Below are 18,351 nucleotides of genomic sequence, written 5' to 3'. Positions count from 1 at the left end.
GTGTAATACGTCTGAATGGCTGTATCAGAAAAGGGATGAGTGTGGTCAGTGTGGTTGGACAGTATTTGTGGGAGGATGTGTCTCCCTGTTAGATTTCAATAACACAATATGGAAACAGTCGCTGGTGTAAACTGTAACTGGGCCAGTATGAGTATGACAAGCCCATTATGGTGAATGAGTGATTAGGAAAGCTCTTCATACACTGTGTATTACCACCACACACTGAATGTTTTCTGTCCAGAAGTCATGTTTTCATACACTGTGTATTACCCCACCACCACACACTGAATGTTTTCTGTCCAGAAGTCATGTTGCTGTCCAAACTCTGGCATATTCCAAGGAACATTTTTTAAAAATTCTCAGAATTTCCTTTCAGGTCTTTGACTTCTCAAGGTCAAACACCAGTTCCAGGCACTATGCCTACTATGAATATGCTTACAGTAGAAACTAAATGTCTACCATTCAAAGCTACATTCAGTTTAGGTTGCATTCACTGAATAGTATTTGTATGTGCTACAAAATGTATTCACATCCCTTGACATTTCCCACATTTTGTTGTGTTACAAAGTGGGATTAAATTTACACAAAATACTCTGCAGTGGAAGTATTTTTACATCCATTCTGTTCCCGAAAAACTTGTCAGTCCTTAAAGATTACAAGCATACCCAGAACATGAAACACAACCCTGCCAAGCCGCACTGCCCACTTAACCCAGAAGTCAGCCAGAAGTCAGCCAGAAGTCAGCCAGAAGTCAGCCAGAAGAAACACAGTACAACTGGCGACCGAAGTCAGCATGCATGCACCCGGCCCACCACAAGGAGATGCTAGAGTACAATGGGACAAGGTGCACCCGGCCCACCACAAGGAGATGCTAGAGTACAATGGGACAAGGTGCACCCGGCCCACCACAAGGAGATGCTAGAGTACAATGGGACAAGGTGCACCCGGCCCACCACAAGGAGATGCTAGAGTACAATGGGACAAGGTGCACCCGGCCCACCACAAGGAGATGCTAGAGTACAATGGGACAAGGTGCACTCGGCCCACCACAAGGAGATGCTAGAGTACAATGGGACAAGGTGCACCCGGCCCACCACAAGGAGATGCTAGAGTACAATGGGACAAGGTGCACCCGGCCCACCACAAGGAGATGCTAGAGTACAATGGGACAAGGTGCACGCGGCCCACCACCCAGCCCACCACAAGGAGATGGGACAAGGTGCACCCGGCCCACCACAAGGAAATGCTAGAGTACAATGGGACAAGGTCCACCCGGCCCACCACAAGGAGATGCTAGAGTACAATGGGACAAGGTGCACCCGGCCCACCACAAGGAGATGCTAGAGTACAATGGGACAAGGTGCACCCGGCCCACCACAAGGAGATGCTAGAGTACAATGGGACAAGGTGCACCCGGCCCACCACAAGGAGATGCTAGAGTACAATGGGACAAGGTGCACCCGGCCCACCACAAGGAGATGCTAGAGTACAATGGGACAAGGTGCACCAGGCCCACCACAAGGAGATGCTAGAGTACAATGGGACAAGGCCATCCCGGCTGGCCAAACCCTCCCTTAACCCTGATGACACTGGGCCAATTGTGTGCCACCTCATGGTTCTCCCGATCACAACACAGCCTGGGATCAAACCCAGGTCTGTAGTGACTCCTCAAGCATGAGGGGGATTAGCAATTGTGTGCCACCTCATAGGTTCTCAAGGTCGCAATGCAGCCTGGGATCGAACCCAGGTCTGTAGTGACACCTCAAGCACAGTGCCTTAGACTGCTGCGCCACTCGAGTGGCAATGGCGTTCCCACTCAACACTCACTTTATGAAGGCACTGTATAGAAGACTGATGGGTTTCTACTGTGAGTGGTGAGTGGGAACGCCATTGCTAACATATTAGATATGCTATCATAGAACTATATAGGCATACTGTGGTGATGCAGCATCTGTATGAATCCAGTCCACCATGCATTCTAATGAAGTATAATGTGACAGTTACAGCACCCCCTCCCTTATTTTACCTGAAATGCACAAGGTCCTCTACTCCGACAATAAATCCACAGATAAGAGTGTAAACCAAATTTGTTTCTAGTAATCTCTCCTCTGCTAGGCTTCTTCTTATGACTTTATATGGTGGTTGGCAACCAACTTTATGTTGTATTACCACCACCAACTTGACTGTAGTGTGGACCTCAGTTCACCTTTCAGTCACCCACTGGGTATATGCTGCTAAAAAAACAATGAGGAGATGGGAGAGGCAGGGCTTGCAGCAGCCAAGTCACAAATATAATCAAGTATATTTTAGTGCCTAGCTATGCAGACTTTCGTTGACACGCGCAAGCAGTGTGGATGCAATGATTGAATAACATGTATGTGTACATTTATTTTTCAAGGATTGGGCACATAACAAGTGGTGTGGTCAGCATGGCAGTCTCATGTAAATGTCAGCACATGTGAGTTAATTTTAATTTCCATCTATCCAGTCCCCAAATCCCTACTCAGATTTTGCTTGCCTATGTTTTATTAGTAGGCTACGGCAAAATATGATGCGCTGTGTAGTCAGCATTCTGAGGCGCTAATCTGCGCATTTTTCCAGTATATGGATCTGTGACATCCGGAACACTTGGGCTCACATGGATAGGCTTCATATTGTTGTTAGATCAGCGAATTGAGGTCGCGGGATTCGTTTCAGTGAAGCTCACATTAAATATTAGGTGATGATGATGATGATATGATGATGTCGTAGTCATTAGTAATTGTAATTTTAGCCAACCGCAGGAGCTGACATTATACACGTTGCCCGTGCACCGCCACCACTTACAGGTTGAGGTACAGAAGGAAGTATCGGTCGTTTGACCTTTGACTGCTCTGGCGGCGAATGTCAAATCGAATGACAAAAAGGTTGACATTTCTCAGAGCGCAGCTGGGGTCCCCGCGCGGATCTCAGGGGCTGAGGACGTCGGCGTTCCAGAGATAATGACAGCGAGCGCTCTGAAAGGTATGCGAAACGGACTGTATTTTTTTATACATTTTTGTTGTTGTTGCATAATTCGTTTTAAACCAGATACGTTTTGTTTCAAATGACACTGAAATGATTGTTTCGGAGTAGCATCGTCGTCATGTGTTTCTCCCCGATTAGATTTGAATATTACATAATGATTATCTTCTCTGCCCCAGGAATTCTGTTGGCTAGATCCGCATAAAGATATTCTGCATATCATGGTTTGGCAATCAGTAGAAGTCTATCTCCGTTTTACCATAATATTAGACATTTGAATATCCCATAGCATCGATGATGTTTGGTTCTATTCCGTGCAGGTGTTTTGTCAAGTTACAGGCCTATCTTTAGGCGAGGAAATGCGTAACGATGGGAAAACAGCCCTGTGCGCTCAGACTCTGTATGACGTTACATACCTTTTCCTGTTGCCGCTTTAAGCTTTTTTTTATGCATTTTCTAGTAATTATGAGCCAAAAACATGCACTCATATGAATGGTGAAACCGCCGGCCTAAACAACCAAGCGCACTGAATGACAAATATGACCGGGGGGATTTTTAGGCATGATCTGAGATTATTAATGACTCACTATTTTAAATGGGGGGAAACACTAAAATATTTAATATGTGCTTAGCTAATGATTCTCATAGTTTTTAAAGTCACTGACTCATTAAAATGGAAAACTACATGCTAAGTAAAAGAAAAGCTGGCTATGCCGTGGATGATTAATGTTGCTGAATACAGTTGAGGGGCAGGTTGAAGAAGACGACGACAATATAGAGAAACCAACTAAATATTCTACTAATTATTTGCTATCATTCTTAAATGAATTATTTAGCTCAGATTTCAAAGGAAATGGGTTTTGCTGAGGAAAAAATTGTAGGGAAATCCCTTGCATGATCCAGGTGCTGAAGCGATGGCCAGTTCTGGTTTCATATGGTGACAGTGTCGTGCCGCCTCCTGTCCTATGCCGCACGGTGGTGTCACATGATGAGATGCGTGGTTTCCGTTTCACACCAGACTAGTAAAACCGTTAATACTGACGATTACATTATATTATCGAAACTAGATACATTCAGGACAACATTTTTCAGTGCAGGTGTTAGTGTAGTAGCTTATTAATATGGTGTATTGATATTACTTGCCTATAGGCTAATTAAGAGCAAATAACCACATGAAGGCTTAACTTGATTTATTACCCTTTTAAGAGCATATTTCTCTTATGCATACATTTCAACGAAATTACGTTGAACCAACGTGGAATAGACATCGAATTGACTTCTGTACCCAGTGGGTTGTGATATATAGCAATACTATGTTTTATTTTCATTCCATCATGATTCCTTTGATGATGATTGGAAAGATGTTTAGAGATTCTTCATTAGGCTAAGCAAGAATCTATTTAGTTCAAAATGTAAAGACAGCTGCATGGACAATAGGCTACACACAGATCAAGTAATTTAGGCTACTGTCTGCCAGTGAACCCTAACCCTAGCCAGCAGATTTTACAGGTCAATAAAGCTTTAACCTGTAGGGATAATCATTAATCCACTGTCCACCATTAAATATGATGGCAAATCCACCGATTCAAGCAGAAAATATTATTTTAGGTCAGTCAGTTTAGTGAAGATAATGGCTGTATGGCTGGACTGGATTCAAGTAGCCTAATGTTGTCCTCAATATCCATAAGTCTTAAAAATCATGAAGTATAGCAGTTTTTGAAGAGGCGTAGCTGGAAGAGTGAAATAAACTTCTGTTTATGAGGCGAAGGTCTTATAAAACATCACAAGATCTTTGTTAAACTACAACTTCCTTAACCCACAGTGCTTAAACCTCTCCTGTAAGGGAATAAAGGAATGCAATGTGGCATTTAAACCTATATAGTAAGTTAATAAAGGTTGGCTGGGCTATAGAGTTAGATTATTTTAATGGCTGTCATTTGTTTTTTATGTAGCAGGTTTACGATAATCTCTCCCTGTTTATTCATATTCGCTTATCTGTCCATTATTCTGGATTATGTGGAAGTGTAGTTGTCATTGTAGTGTGATTTTTTTCTGCTTTTCGAACTTGGATCCCAAATACAGTACAGTGGACACTCTCATCATCCAAGTGATCCCTTCTTGCATCACACCACTGTGACCATAGACATAAAATAGTGGTCAAAAGGGGGTCAAAAGGTCAATGCCAGGACATTACATTGCTTTTGATGCCCAAGTCCAGTCCTCTCAGCGAGTGAGGATTGTAACCATTTGAATTGGAGACTGACTGCAGGAGTAGTAGTGCATCTGGGGTAAATGTCTGATGTTGGGAGGTTAGCTGTCAGAGGAAACTAAATCCTACAATAGAGCGGCACTTTGCATCCGGTTACGTCTGGAATAATTTCTCCTTTTGGACATTCCCTTGCCTGCTGTGCTTTCAGTCCAGGGCTCCTGTTGTAAAGGGTTTCCCAGGCCCGGGTTCTGCTTTGAGAAACCATGCAGCCCTTTAGTTGCCAGGGAACTGGGCCAAGGAAGGAAGCATGCTGCAGAACGCCAAGTAGCTGTCTTGGTGTGCTTTCCAAATAGCACACCATTCCCTATATAGTGTAATACTTCTGACCAGTGGTAGAAAAAGTACCCATTTATTGTACTTGAGTAAAAGGAAAGATACCTTTTAATAGGAAATAACTCAAGTAAAAGTGAAAGTCACCCAGGAAAATACTACTTGAGTAAAAGTCTAAAAGTATCTGGTTTTAAATGTACTTAAAGGATAAGTTTACCCAAAATCCAGAAACTCCCAAGTGATTCCATACATTGAAACTAGTTCAGTGGAGCTTGCCCTCTCCCCCTCTCTCTCCCTGTAGCGCTGTACTGAAACCGGTGCAAAAACGGGTCACGTGACTCGTGACATTGCTGGATGCAGGCCTCGCTTTCCTCCTTTGCCAGTGAATTCATGATTCAGAAATCAGCAATTATGGACAAAATCGTTTTTTATTGAAAGTGCATGGCCAAATTAGCTATTTTGGTCAGAAGTACTATATGTTTTGAGTCACAAAATGTGTACTTTTCCACCTAAAACATTTTAGATTTATTTATGATAATTATTTTATATAGCCGACTGCTAAAATACAGCTGTTTCTACTGTCTGTCCATGGACTGGATCTGGAGCAGTGCCAAAATACAAATAGGTGTTTGAGAAGAGAACGCGACAAAACAACGGAGGTATGTAGCCCAGTCTGACTCTTGAAGTTTGCAGTGTTCTTATTGTGTTAGTACCATTGCATCATATAATGTAGACATAGAGGCATAGGTGCTCTACAGGTTAGCATATGTTCCCTATATATTTATAACAGCTGGGGTTGAGAGACAATAGACATTGTGTCACCTTTATTTGCAGAATAGAATACCCCCAAAACATGGTGATAAATAAACATAGGCTATATAGTGTTTCGGACTAATATGAAAACATAAACCCACTAACAGTCCCGTTCATAGAGGTTGATCATAAGCGATCATTCAATAAAGTAAAGTTGCCACTTACTCGTTAGATAACTGTCCATTTGACCCAGGTGAAACAGGGATGTGTCTCCAATTCGTTTTTTTGGAACATGGGATCAAAAGGGCCGCAAAATCCCCTTGGTTGCAAACTAACTGTTCCTCATCATCATTACATTCCTCCATTTTTGTAGGAATTTGAATTCTCATATTTCACATATTTGAAATCTCTGCAGCACAAACATAATTTGCAGCATTGAAGCACAATTGCCACAACTGCACCACCAGTCTGTGTTGATCCTGGGGATGGGTTGGGGCTGTGGTCCAACTACTGCCTGTCTGTGTTGATCCTGGGGATGGGTTGGGGCTGTGGTCCAGCTACTACCTGTCTGTGTTGATCCTGGGGATGGGTTGGGGCTGTGGTCCAGCTACTGCCTGTCTGTGTTGATCCTGGGGATGTGTTGGGGCTGTGGTCCAGCTACTGCCTCTCTGTGTTGATCCTGGGGATGGGTTGGGGCTGTGGTCCAGCTATTGCCTGTCTGTGTTGATCCTGGGGATGGGTTGGGGCTGTGGTCCAGCTACTGCTGCAGCACCAGTCTGTGTTGATCCTGGGGATGGGTTGGGGCCGTGGTCCAGCTACTACCTGTCTGTGTTGATCCTGGGGATGGGTTGGGGCTGTGGTCCAGCTACTGCCTGTCTGTGTTGATCCTGGGGATGGGTTGGGGCTGTGGTCCAGCTACTACCGGTCTGTGTTGATCCTGGGGATGGGTTGGGGCTGTGGTCCAGCTACTGCTGCAGCACCAGTCTGTGTTGATCCTGGGGATGGGTTGGGGCCGTGGTCCAGCTACTACCTGTCTGTGTTGATCCTGGGGATGGGTTGGGGCTGTGGTCCAGCTACTGCCTGTCTGTGTTGATCCTGGGGATGGGTTGGGGCTGTGGTCCAGCTACTACCTGTCTGTGTTGATCCTGGGGATGGGTTGGGGCCGTGGTCCAGCTACTACCTGTCTGTGTTGATCCTGGGGATGGGTTGGGGCTGTGGTCCAGCTACTGCTGCAGCACCAGTCTGTGTTGATCCTGGGGATGGGTTGGGGCCGTGGTCCAGCTACTACCTGTCTGTGTTGATCCTGGGGATGGGTTGGGGCTGTGGTCCAGCTACTGCTGCAGCACCAGTCTGTGTTGATCCTGGGGATGGGTTGGGGCCGTGGTCCAGCTACTACCGGTCTGTGTTGATCCTGGGGATGGGTTGGGGCTGTGGTCCAGCTACTACCGGTCTGTGTTGATCCTGGGGATGGGTTGGGGCTGTGGTCCAGCTACTGCTGCAGCACCAGTCTGTGTTGATCCTGGGGATGGGTTGGGGCCGTGGTCCAGCTACTGCCTGTCTGTTGATCCTGGGGATGGGTTGGGGCTGTGGTCCAGCTACTGCTGCAGCACCAGTCTGTGTTGATCCTGGGGATGGGTTGGGGCTGTGGTCCAGCTGCTGCCTGTCTGTGTTGATCCTGGGGATGGGTTGGGGCTGTGGTCCAGCTACTACCGGTCTGTGTTGATCCTGGGGATGGGTTGGGGCCGTGGTCCAGCTACTACCGGTCTGTGTTGATCCTGGGGATGGGTTGGGGCCGTGGTCCAGCTACTGCCTGTCTGTGTTGATCCTGGGGATGGGTTGGGGCTGTGGTCCAGCTACTGCTGCAGCACCAGTCTGTGTTGATCCTGGGGATGGGTTGGGGCTGTGGTCCAGCTACTACCGGTCTGTGTTGATCCTGGGGATGGGTTGGGGCTGTGGTCCAGCTACTGCTGCAGCACCAGTCTGTGTTGATCCTGGGGATGGGTTGGGGCTGTGGTCCAGCTATTGCCTGTCTGTGTTGATCCTGGGGATGGGTTGGGGCTGTGGTCCAGCTACTGCTGCAGCACCAGTCTGTGTTGATCCTGGGGATGGGTTGGGGCCGTGGTCCAGCTACTACCTGTCTGTGTTGATCCTGGGGATGGGTTGGGGCTGTGGTCCAGCTACTGCCTGTCTGTGTTGATCCTGGGGATGGGTTGGGGCTGTGGTCCAGCTACTACCGGTCTGTGTTGATCCTGGGGATGGGTTGGGGCTGTGGTCCAGCTACTGCTGCAGCACCAGTCTGTGTTGATCCTGGGGATGGGTTGGGGCCGTGGTCCAGCTACTACCTGTCTGTGTTGATCCTGGGGATGGGTTGGGGCTGTGGTCCAGCTACTGCCTGTCTGTGTTGATCCTGGGGATGGGTTGGGGCTGTGGTCCAGCTACTACCTGTCTGTGTTGATCCTGGGGATGGGTTGGGGCCGTGGTCCAGCTACTACCTGTCTGTGTTGATCCTGGGGATGGGTTGGGGCTGTGGTCCAGCTACTGCTGCAGCACCAGTCTGTGTTGATCCTGGGGATGGGTTGGGGCCGTGGTCCAGCTACTACCTGTCTGTGTTGATCCTGGGGATGGGTTGGGGCTGTGGTCCAGCTACTGCTGCAGCACCAGTCTGTGTTGATCCTGGGGATGGGTTGGGGCCGTGGTCCAGCTACTACCGGTCTGTGTTGATCCTGGGGATGGGTTGGGGCTGTGGTCCAGCTACTACCGGTCTGTGTTGATCCTGGGGATGGGTTGGGGCTGTGGTCCAGCTACTGCTGCAGCACCAGTCTGTGTTGATCCTGGGGATGGGTTGGGGCCGTGGTCCAGCTACTGCCTGTCTGTTGATCCTGGGGATGGGTTGGGGCTGTGGTCCAGCTACTGCTGCAGCACCAGTCTGTGTTGATCCTGGGGATGGGTTGGGGCTGTGGTCCAGCTGCTGCCTGTCTGTGTTGATCCTGGGGATGGGTTGGGGCTGTGGTCCAGCTACTACCGGTCTGTGTTGATCCTGGGGATGGGTTGGGGCCGTGGTCCAGCTACTACCGGTCTGTGTTGATCCTGGGGATGGGTTGGGGCCGTGGTCCAGCTACTGCTGCAGCACCAGTCTGTGTTGATCCTGGGGATGGGTTGGGGCTGTGGTCCAGCTACTGCCTGTCTGTGTTGATCCTGGGGATGGGTTGGGGCTGTGGTCCAGCTACTGCCTGTCTGTGTTGATCCTGGGGATGGGTTGGGGCTGTGGTCCAGCTACTGCTGCAGCACCAGTCTGTGTTGATCCTGCAGCTTCGGTGTCTAGAGGGGCTGCGGCCATCTGAAGCTTACTTTGCCTAAATTCTTCGTCTGCATACTCACACTCCAAACAATACGGTTCGACGAGACCATCAGCGCCCCTCAAGTAGTTTTCTTCATCACTCGCAAGTATTTAGTCATCAGACATAGTTGTTACTTGTTGTTTATTTATATAACTAATGTGTAACAATGTCTTCCCCTCCGAAAAAAACTTGCATCTGTGAATAAGGGCCTAACGTGCAGTTCCTATGCTTTCAATAAAACAATGAATTTGTCCCCACTTCGCAGATTTCTGAATCAGGAATTCACTGGTAACGGAGCAGAGTGAGGCCTGCATCCAGCAATGTCACGAGTCACTTGACCCATTTCTGCAGCTGTTTCAGTACAGCAGTACAGTAGGAGAGAAGGGGGAAAGATGGCAAACTCCCCTGAACTAGTTTCAATGTATGGAATCACTTGGGAGTTTCTGGATTTTGGGTAAACTTCTCCTTAAAGTACAGTGGTGGAAAAAGTACTAACTTGTTATACTTGAGTACAAGTAAAAAGTTAAAGTTAATGCTATGCATCAAAACTTATTATATTAAGCAAAGCAGATGGCATAATGTTCTTGTTTTGTTTATTTACGGACAGCAAGGCACACATTCCAACACAGACATCATTTACAAACGCAGTATTTGTGTTTAGTGAGTCCGCCAGATCAGAGGCAGTAGGAATGATTGATAGGTGTGTGAATTGGACGACATTGCTGTCCTGGCTGAGCATTCGAAATGTAACGAGTACATTTGGGTATCAGGGAAAATGTATGGAGTAAAAGGTACATATTTTCTTTAGGAATGTAGTGAAGTAAAAGTAAAAGTTGTCAACAAATATAAATAGTAAAGTAATCATACCAAAAAAAAGGACTAGTGATACTTTCAAGTATTTCTGCTTAAATACTTTACACCACTGCTTTTTACCATTGGCCATTTTGACCAGAGGTCTATGGACAATATGGTGCCATTTGTGGAATCTCTTTTTGTGAGGGCTGGGGGGATCGCCTGGGGCTGGGGGGAGAGTCGAGATCTTTAGTTATCAACTGACTGAAGTGCTCCCCCTCCCTGACAAATAACTATGCTGTCCTACAGTGCTGACTAAAATTCTTCAGCACTTTAATTTCTTTATTATCTTCCTGTGGAGGTGCTATACTGTATAGCCTCCAGCTGGCCCATACATGGGTCGAATTAAAGCCCCTTAGCAATGGAGACTGTCGCCTATGTAGATTATAAGAAACTGAAATCATATCATATCAAAGTTTATTTGTCATGTGCGCTGAATACAACTGGTTTAGACCTTACAGTGAAATGCTTACTTACAGGCTCTAACCAACAGTTAGAGCCTGTAAGTGGTTTGTATTGTTAATTTAACCCTTATAATTAGTTATGAAGATATCTTGTTAACTACTGTAGCCTGTGAAAATACGTTATTAGAAATAAATGTGAATATTTTCGTATAGAATCCTGTGTAGGATATCCAGTGGGCTATCATCACAACAGCCTATTCATCATCAATGTATATTTTCTGACAAATATTACTGCTTTGTAAATAAATAACGATGAATCAGGCGATCATTTAGTCACCTACTGCCGGCATGGTATTGTCAGGATTGGCTTGTAGCCAGCATAAAGCCGGAAAGGACCCATTAACTCAACCGGGACTGGCAGCCAGAGCAACCGTGGATGTTCGGTGTAGTGAATACGGACCTGATGACAGCGTCCTGCTCCTGATATCCCGGAGAAAAGAAATCAGGGAGACACGGTGCTGGAACTACTAACACATATCTGGTGGATTATTTCTAAGAATATATCTGAGATTTATCGTCCAGAATATGTGCATTCACGCCATTCAGTAGCTGTTTTTGTCTTTTTTTAATGTAATTCTCAAATCTACGGCGCAGTGCTCATGAGATGAGCCTACTTGGTGGCTATAAGAAAAAGCCATGCAGTTATGATGGCTATGAATCTTTACAGTTGGTCGATAGCAGCGGAGGCTTCAATAACGGAGGAGGGAGACGCAGCGGAATCGGCTTGGTATCAGCAGCAACCCTAGGAGGACCGAAGGCAGGCCCACTGCGGGAGAACGACTGCAGCACCATGGACAGCTCAGGTAAGCGGTGGCTCTCCATGGGAGGCGGCGTAGCTCACGCGAAGCAGGCAAGGCCAAGCTGGGGATAATGCTGATCTGTTGCATGCGAGGCAGAACACGCCTGTCGCTGTGTGATACTCCCTGAAATATATTTAATTTGAATAAGATCAGTGTAAATAGGTTAAAATATATTATCTAGACATTTCTGTCTTAGTGTTTCCACGCATTGCATCATGTAATAACGGTTTCTCCTTATATTGTAGCCTATATTGTTCTGCTTTCATTTTTATTTTGTGTGAGTAGAGCTGATCTCATCATAGCAGTGATCTCATGTTACAGTCTTTTATTAAGCTACCAATATTTTAAAAAAACTTAAATTGATGTAATTGAACATGCACACATTACATAGTCCCTACCAATCATCCTGATGTGGTGTAGCCCTAAGACTTGATTAACAGCTTGACAATAGCTAACATGACAACAACAACAAAAACACAAACCCAATAATACTCTATCCTTCCTTGTTCCTTTTGAAGAAGTGTATGTAGGGAATTTCCTGCATACAGTTGCCTGTATGTCATGTGGCCATTGGAGAGTTAAAAAGCCACAGTTCATTGTCAGTGAGTGAGTGGAAGTGTTGTGAACAGGGATATATCAACCAGGGCCCATATTCACAAAACACATCTTAGCATAAGAAACTGCTTAAGATTTTTTTTTTTTCATAAAGTAGTTTAAGTACATTTCCTCAATTGCCCTCCTCTATCTTAAGATTGAATGAACTTCCCAAATATCTTCTTACAAATCTTCTTAAGATGTTTGTTGCTAGGCAACCGTTTTAGCTATCTAGCTAGCAATGGCAATCATGTTAGCATATTTCTTACTGAGATTACTGTTCTAAACATGTTCTTGGGTTTAAAATAATCCGTACTGAAACTTTCAGAGAAAGTTTGTGAGTCAATTCAACATGTTCAATTGCTTTCATGAGCTTTCTCTCACTGCCCTGAGTTTAAGACAACGGTTTAGCTATCTTGGAATTAACAACATTTCCAATAAATTTATTTGTGGGCCTCACGAGTGGCGCAGCGGTCTAAGGCACTGCATCACTACAGATCCTGGTTTGATCCCAGGCTGTGTCGCAGCCGGCTGCGACCGGGAGACCCATGAGGCGGCGCACAATTGGCCCATCGTCGTCCGGGTTTGGCTGGCCAGGTTGTCATTGTCCCATCGCGCTCTATCGACTCCTGTGGCGGGCCGGGCGCAATGCACACTGACACATCGCGGACAGATAGCCTTACATTCCCCTGCAAAATGTCTTGATAAACTTGGGAAATCATTTTTCCGTTGATGATAGCAAGCTGTCCAGGCCCTGAGGCAGAAAAGCAGGCCCAAACCATGATGCTCCCTCCACTATACTTTACAGTTGGGATGAGCCTTTTTTTCTCCACACATTGTGGAGACACATTGTGTTGTGTGTTCCTTTCAAACAACTAGTTTCATCTGTCCACAGAATATTTTGCTAGTATGTGGAACATCCAGGTGCACTTTTGCAAACTTCAGACGTGCAGCAATATTTTTTTTGGACAGCAGTGGCTTCTTCGGTGGTGAACACCATTCTTGTTTAGTGTTTTACTTATCGTAGACTCGTCAACAGAGATGTTAGCATGTTCCAGAGATTTCTGTCTTTAGCTGACACTCTAGGATTCTTCTTAACCTCATTGAGCATTCTGCGCAATACTCTTGCAGTCATCTTTGCAGGATGGCCACTTCTAGGGACAGTAGCAACAGTGCTGAACTTTCTCCATTTATGGACAATTGGTCTTACCATGGACTGATGAACATCAAGGCTTTTAGAGATACTTTTGCAACTCTTTCCAACTTTATGCAAGTCAACAATTCTCAATCTTAGGTCTTCTGAGATCTCTTTTGTTTGAGGCATGGTTCACATCAGGCAATGCTTCTTGTGAATAGCAAACTCACATTTTGTGAGTGTTTTTTTATAGGGCAGGGCAGCTCTAACCTACACCTCCAATCTCGTGTCATTGATTGGACTCCAGGTTAGCTGACTCCTGACTCCAATTAGCTTTTGGAGAAGTTATTAGCCTAGGGTGTTCACATACTTTTCCCAACCTACACTGTGAATTTTTAAATGATTTATTCAATATAGACAAGACAAATACAATAATTTGTGTGTTATTAGTTTAAGCACACTATGTTTGTCTATTGTTGTGACTTAGATGAAGATCAGATCAAATTTGATGACCAATTTATGCAGAAATTCAGATAATTCCAAAGGGTTCACATTCTTTTTCTTGCCACTGTAAATCTGAGACACTTCATTGAGTATGATATATCACGTTTCGTCTGGTATGTATTCATTTGTGGAAGTCCTTCACCCATTTCGTATGATTTGTTACGAATTTGCAAAACGCTAATATTAGCTAGCTCGCTAATATTAGCTAGGCTTGGGGTTAGGTTAAAGTTAGGATTAGGGGAAGGGTTAGCTAAAAGGGTTAAAGTTAGGTGAAGAGTTAGCTAACATGCTAAGTAGTTGCAAAGTATCAAGAAAATAGTAAGTAGTTGAAAAGTTACTAAATAGCTAAAATGCTAAGTTGTCCATGCTGAAATACGAACTCTCAACCTTTGGGTTGCTAAACATTTGCGTTAATCGCCCACCCTCCTTTTGTTTTTGTAACAATCTGTCTTATGAAACCATATCAAATGTAGCATATACCTAATGGAGTGTCTCAGATTTATGTACAGAATAATACAAAATGCTCTGAGAACAGGTTGGATATATCCACAGCTCACTGCAGTGCACTGAAAGACCTGGCCTTAGGTACTGGATCTATCTGAGCTGAGGGGAAGTATACGATGTGGAGGGGAGGGGAGGGGAGAGAGAAGGGAGGAGAGGGGAGGAGGGAGAGGGGGACATAGACCTCTGAGATGGCTGAGTGTCAGGTGAGTCTGCCTGTGATGGCTGGCTGGCTGTATGTGGTCTGTATCTCCTGCTCCCTCTGCTTCTCTGTGTGTCTGTGCAGTGTAGCTCAGTAAACATCAGAGCTCTGCAGACTCCCATCCCCCTCTGGTCAGTCGTGTTTGGCAGGCAAGCCAGTACACAAGCAGACTGAACGACTGACTGACCAACTGACACAGAGGCAGACACAGAGACAGGTGGATAGACATGTTGCAGCTAAGTAGTAGGTGTTTGGTTAGTGGTTAGGGTCTAAGACTGCATTGGAGGTTTTCCCATTGTCTTCCCACATAGCAGAGTCTATGTTAGGGGTAGGTAATGCTCTTCGTGGAGAGCTGCAGGTACTGCAGGATTTTGTTCCAACTAGGCACCACATCTGACCAACTGAGCTAATTGATCAGTTCAGTGATTGCCTAAATTCAGCACACCTGGTCTTCCAGGTGATGCGGCACTCCAGGACCGGGGTTGCCTACCCCTGGTCTATTTACTGTAAATCTCCAGTGTGTTTGAAAGGGATTGGTGAGACCACCAGGCACCATCAGCGCACCATCAGCTTAGCATCAGAAAATGTATATTATGTGAGACATTTCCCATTGGAAATGCAAACTTCCCATCTCCCCAACTCCAGGGCAGCGCTCTTACATTAGAGCTGTTTTATTGACATTAAGTGAATAATAGATGTTTGGATGACGTCACTTCAGTCCTCTGTAAATATTTAAGTCTTAAAGGAAAATTGTGCATCATATAGGGATGATTTCTGTATTTTGAAAGTTACATATCTTGGAAACTTGATTACTGACAAGCAAAACATTTTGGGACTATGTCAACAATGGACTAATGAAACAAATTGCAAAATATAGTTTTTGTAGTGTGCATATCTGCTGCTATATCAATCATGTTTGGTGGGTGTGTATCTCCCACATAGTCAGTAGTGATTCCAAGCTGCCTGTCCCTTCCAGACAGATTAATCATAGACTCTTGTCTTATCAGCAGCATCTATAATAAAGAGCTTAGAGCCTGTTTGTTGGGAAAGTTCCTGTTCCTGTTTGACCCACAATAGAGGCCCATATGTGACTACTGCAGTACACAGGTCTGTCTGTCTGTCTGTCTGTCCGTCCGTCCGTCCGTCCGTCCGTCCGTCCGCCCGCCCGCCCGTCTGTCTGTCTGTCTGTCTGTCTGTCTCATTCACCCTGCACCGGATAGAAGGTATAAAGGATGAAGGTTGGGACTGTTGAAGGAGAGAGAGAGGCACATTGAGACTGTGTCTGTATTGATCTCTCTGACCGGGGCCAAGTCTCTTTCTGGGCCAGCGGCTCTCTGACTGGGCCTTTCTCTCACATCAGAGGTGCCTGACTGGAGCAGGGAGGATGGAAGGATGAACAGGAGGAGAGTGAGAGGGGGGCGTTTTGGTCGGGGTTCAGAGAGCAGTAACCAACTCTAAGGGATGGCTGTGGAGGAGGCTTTGAAGTGTTCCTCTAGTATTAAAAGAGGGACAAGCTGACTGGTTAAATAGTCTGAAGGAAGATGCTAAGTAATGTCCAAGAAGTACAATGAGTCTTAAAGCAACTGTCCAGTGAAAACTTCACTTTTAAAAGTTCATATTCTGTTAACTCATACCCAAATAATGTTCTTGACTCGTATTTGTGGCCAGCGCATAAGTTGGAGAAAAAACACTTTAAAAAAACCTACAAACTTGTATCTCAAATAGACTGTTTCAAAAATGTTTGCTATTTCTTGCATATATCCTGCCTCATTGCCTGAGCTGGCCAATCAGCAGTCTACTCGCATGAATATTTTTAATGACTAGAATACACCCACACCATTCTGTTGTTGGGGTATGCCCACACCATTCTGTTGTTGGGGTATGCCCACACCATTCCAACACAGAAAAGCTGCTTTTAACATATTTAATTTAAAAAATTTGAAGGAAAAGTATTTCACTCATTTTATAATTACACTACATTACCAAAATCAAATCAAATCAAATGTATTTATATTGCCCTTCTTACATCAGCTGATATCTCAAAGTGCTGTACAGAAACCCAGCCTAAAACCCCAAACAGCAAGCAATGTAGGTGTAGAAGCACGGTGGCTAGGAAAAACTCCCTAGAAAGGCCAAAACCTAGGAACAAACCTAGAGAGGAACCAGGCTATGAGGGGTGGCCTGTCCTCTTCTGGCTGTGCCGGGTGGAGATTGTCCAGAACATGGCCAAGGAGTAAATGTCAGTTGGCTTTTCATAGCCGATCATTAAGAGTATCTCTACCGCTCCTGCTGTCTCTAGAGAGTTGAAAACAGGAGGTCTGGGACAGGTAGCATGTCCTGTGAACAGGTCAGGATTCCATAGCCGCAGGCAGAACAGTTGAAAATGGAGTATGTGGACACCAGCTTGTCAAACATATCATTCCAAAGTCACGGGCATTAATATGGAGTTGGTCCCCCCTTTGCTGCTATAACAGCCTCCACTCTTCTAGGAAGGCTTTCCACTAGATGTTGGAACATTGCTGCAGGTACTTGCTTCCATTCAGCCACAAAAGCATTAGTGAGGTCGGGCACTGATGTTGGGCGATTAGACCTGGCTCGCAGTCGGTGTTGCAATTCATCCAAAAGGTGTTCGATGGGGTTGAGGTCAGAGCTCTGTGCTGGCCAGTCAAGTTCTTCCACACTGGCCTTGACAAACCATTTTTGTGTGGGCTTCGCTTTGTGCATTGTCATGCTGAAACAGGAAAGGACCTTCCCCAAACTGTTGCTGTAAAGTTGAAAGCACAGAATTGTCTGGCGAAGTAATAGGCCAAACAGGCTCACAGAATGGGACCGCCGAGTGCTGAAACACGTAGCGTGTGAAAATCGTCTGTCCTCAGTTGCAATACTCACTACCGAGTTCCAAACTGCCTATGGAAGCAACGTCAGCACAATATCTGTTCGTCGGGAGCTTAATGAAATGGGTTTCCATGGCCGAGCTGCCGCACACAAGCCTAAGATCACCATGCGCAATGCCAAGCATCGGCTGGAGTGGTGTAATGGCTTGCCGCCATTGGACTCTGGAGCAGTGGAAACGCATTCTCTGGAGAGATGACTCACGCTTCACCATCTGGCAGTCCGACCAACTAATCTGGGTTTGGTGGATACAGTGCCTTGGGAAAGTATTCGGCCCCCTTGAACTTTGCGACCTTTTGCCACATTTCAGGCTTCAAACATAAAGATATAAAACTGTATTTTTTTGTGAAGAATCAACAACAAGTGGGACACAATCATGAAGTGGAACGACATTTATTGGATATTTCAAACTTTTTTAACAAATCAAAAACTGAAAAATTGGGTGTGCAAAATTATTCAGCCCCTTTACTTTCAGTGCAGCAAACTCTCTCCAGAAGTTCAGTGAGGATCTCTGAATGAGCCAATGTTGACCTAAATGACTAATGATGATAAATACAATCCACCTGTGTGTAATCAAGTCTCCGTATAAATGCACCTGCACTGTGATAGTCTCAGAGGTCCGTTAAAAGCGCAGAGAGCATCATGAAGAACAAGGAACACACCAGGCAGGTCCGAGGTACTGTTGTGAAGAAGTTTAAAGCCGGATTTGGATACAAAAATATTTCCCAAGCTTTAAACATCCCAAGGAGCACTGTGCAAGCGATAATATTGAAA

At 45.4% G+C, this 18,351-nt stretch overlaps 1 protein-coding gene across 8 annotated transcripts in view; it reads left to right on the top strand.

Moving 5' to 3' along the window:
- Positions 1-2,560: 2,560 nt before the first annotated feature.
- The window catches only part of dnajc6 (DnaJ heat shock protein family (Hsp40) member C6), a 68,340-nt gene continuing 52,549 nt past the window's right edge, over positions 2,561-18,351 (top strand). For 2 of the 8 annotated variants that reach the window (XM_090236211.1, XM_090236210.1), the window contains exons 1-2: positions 2,561-3,003; positions 11,617-11,752. In XM_090236211.1, coding sequence (XP_090092337.1) covers positions 11,740-11,752 — 13 coding nt within the window. In that variant the 5' untranslated portion in view covers positions 2,561-3,003; positions 11,617-11,739. Of the gene's footprint in view, positions 3,004-11,465; positions 11,753-18,351 lie in introns of those variants that run through there. The other 6 variants (XM_090236209.1, XM_036978620.2, XM_036978619.2 and 3 more) reach the window with 3 other exon arrangements.

This window comes from Oncorhynchus mykiss, chromosome 5, assembly GCF_057628025.1.
Source record: "Oncorhynchus mykiss isolate SJ-2025 chromosome 5, ASM5762802v1, whole genome shotgun sequence".
Classification (NCBI taxonomy): domain Eukaryota; kingdom Metazoa; phylum Chordata; class Actinopteri; order Salmoniformes; family Salmonidae; genus Oncorhynchus; species Oncorhynchus mykiss.
The sequence above is the reverse complement of the archived record's forward strand: the minus strand, read 5'-3'. Positions and strand labels throughout refer to the sequence as shown.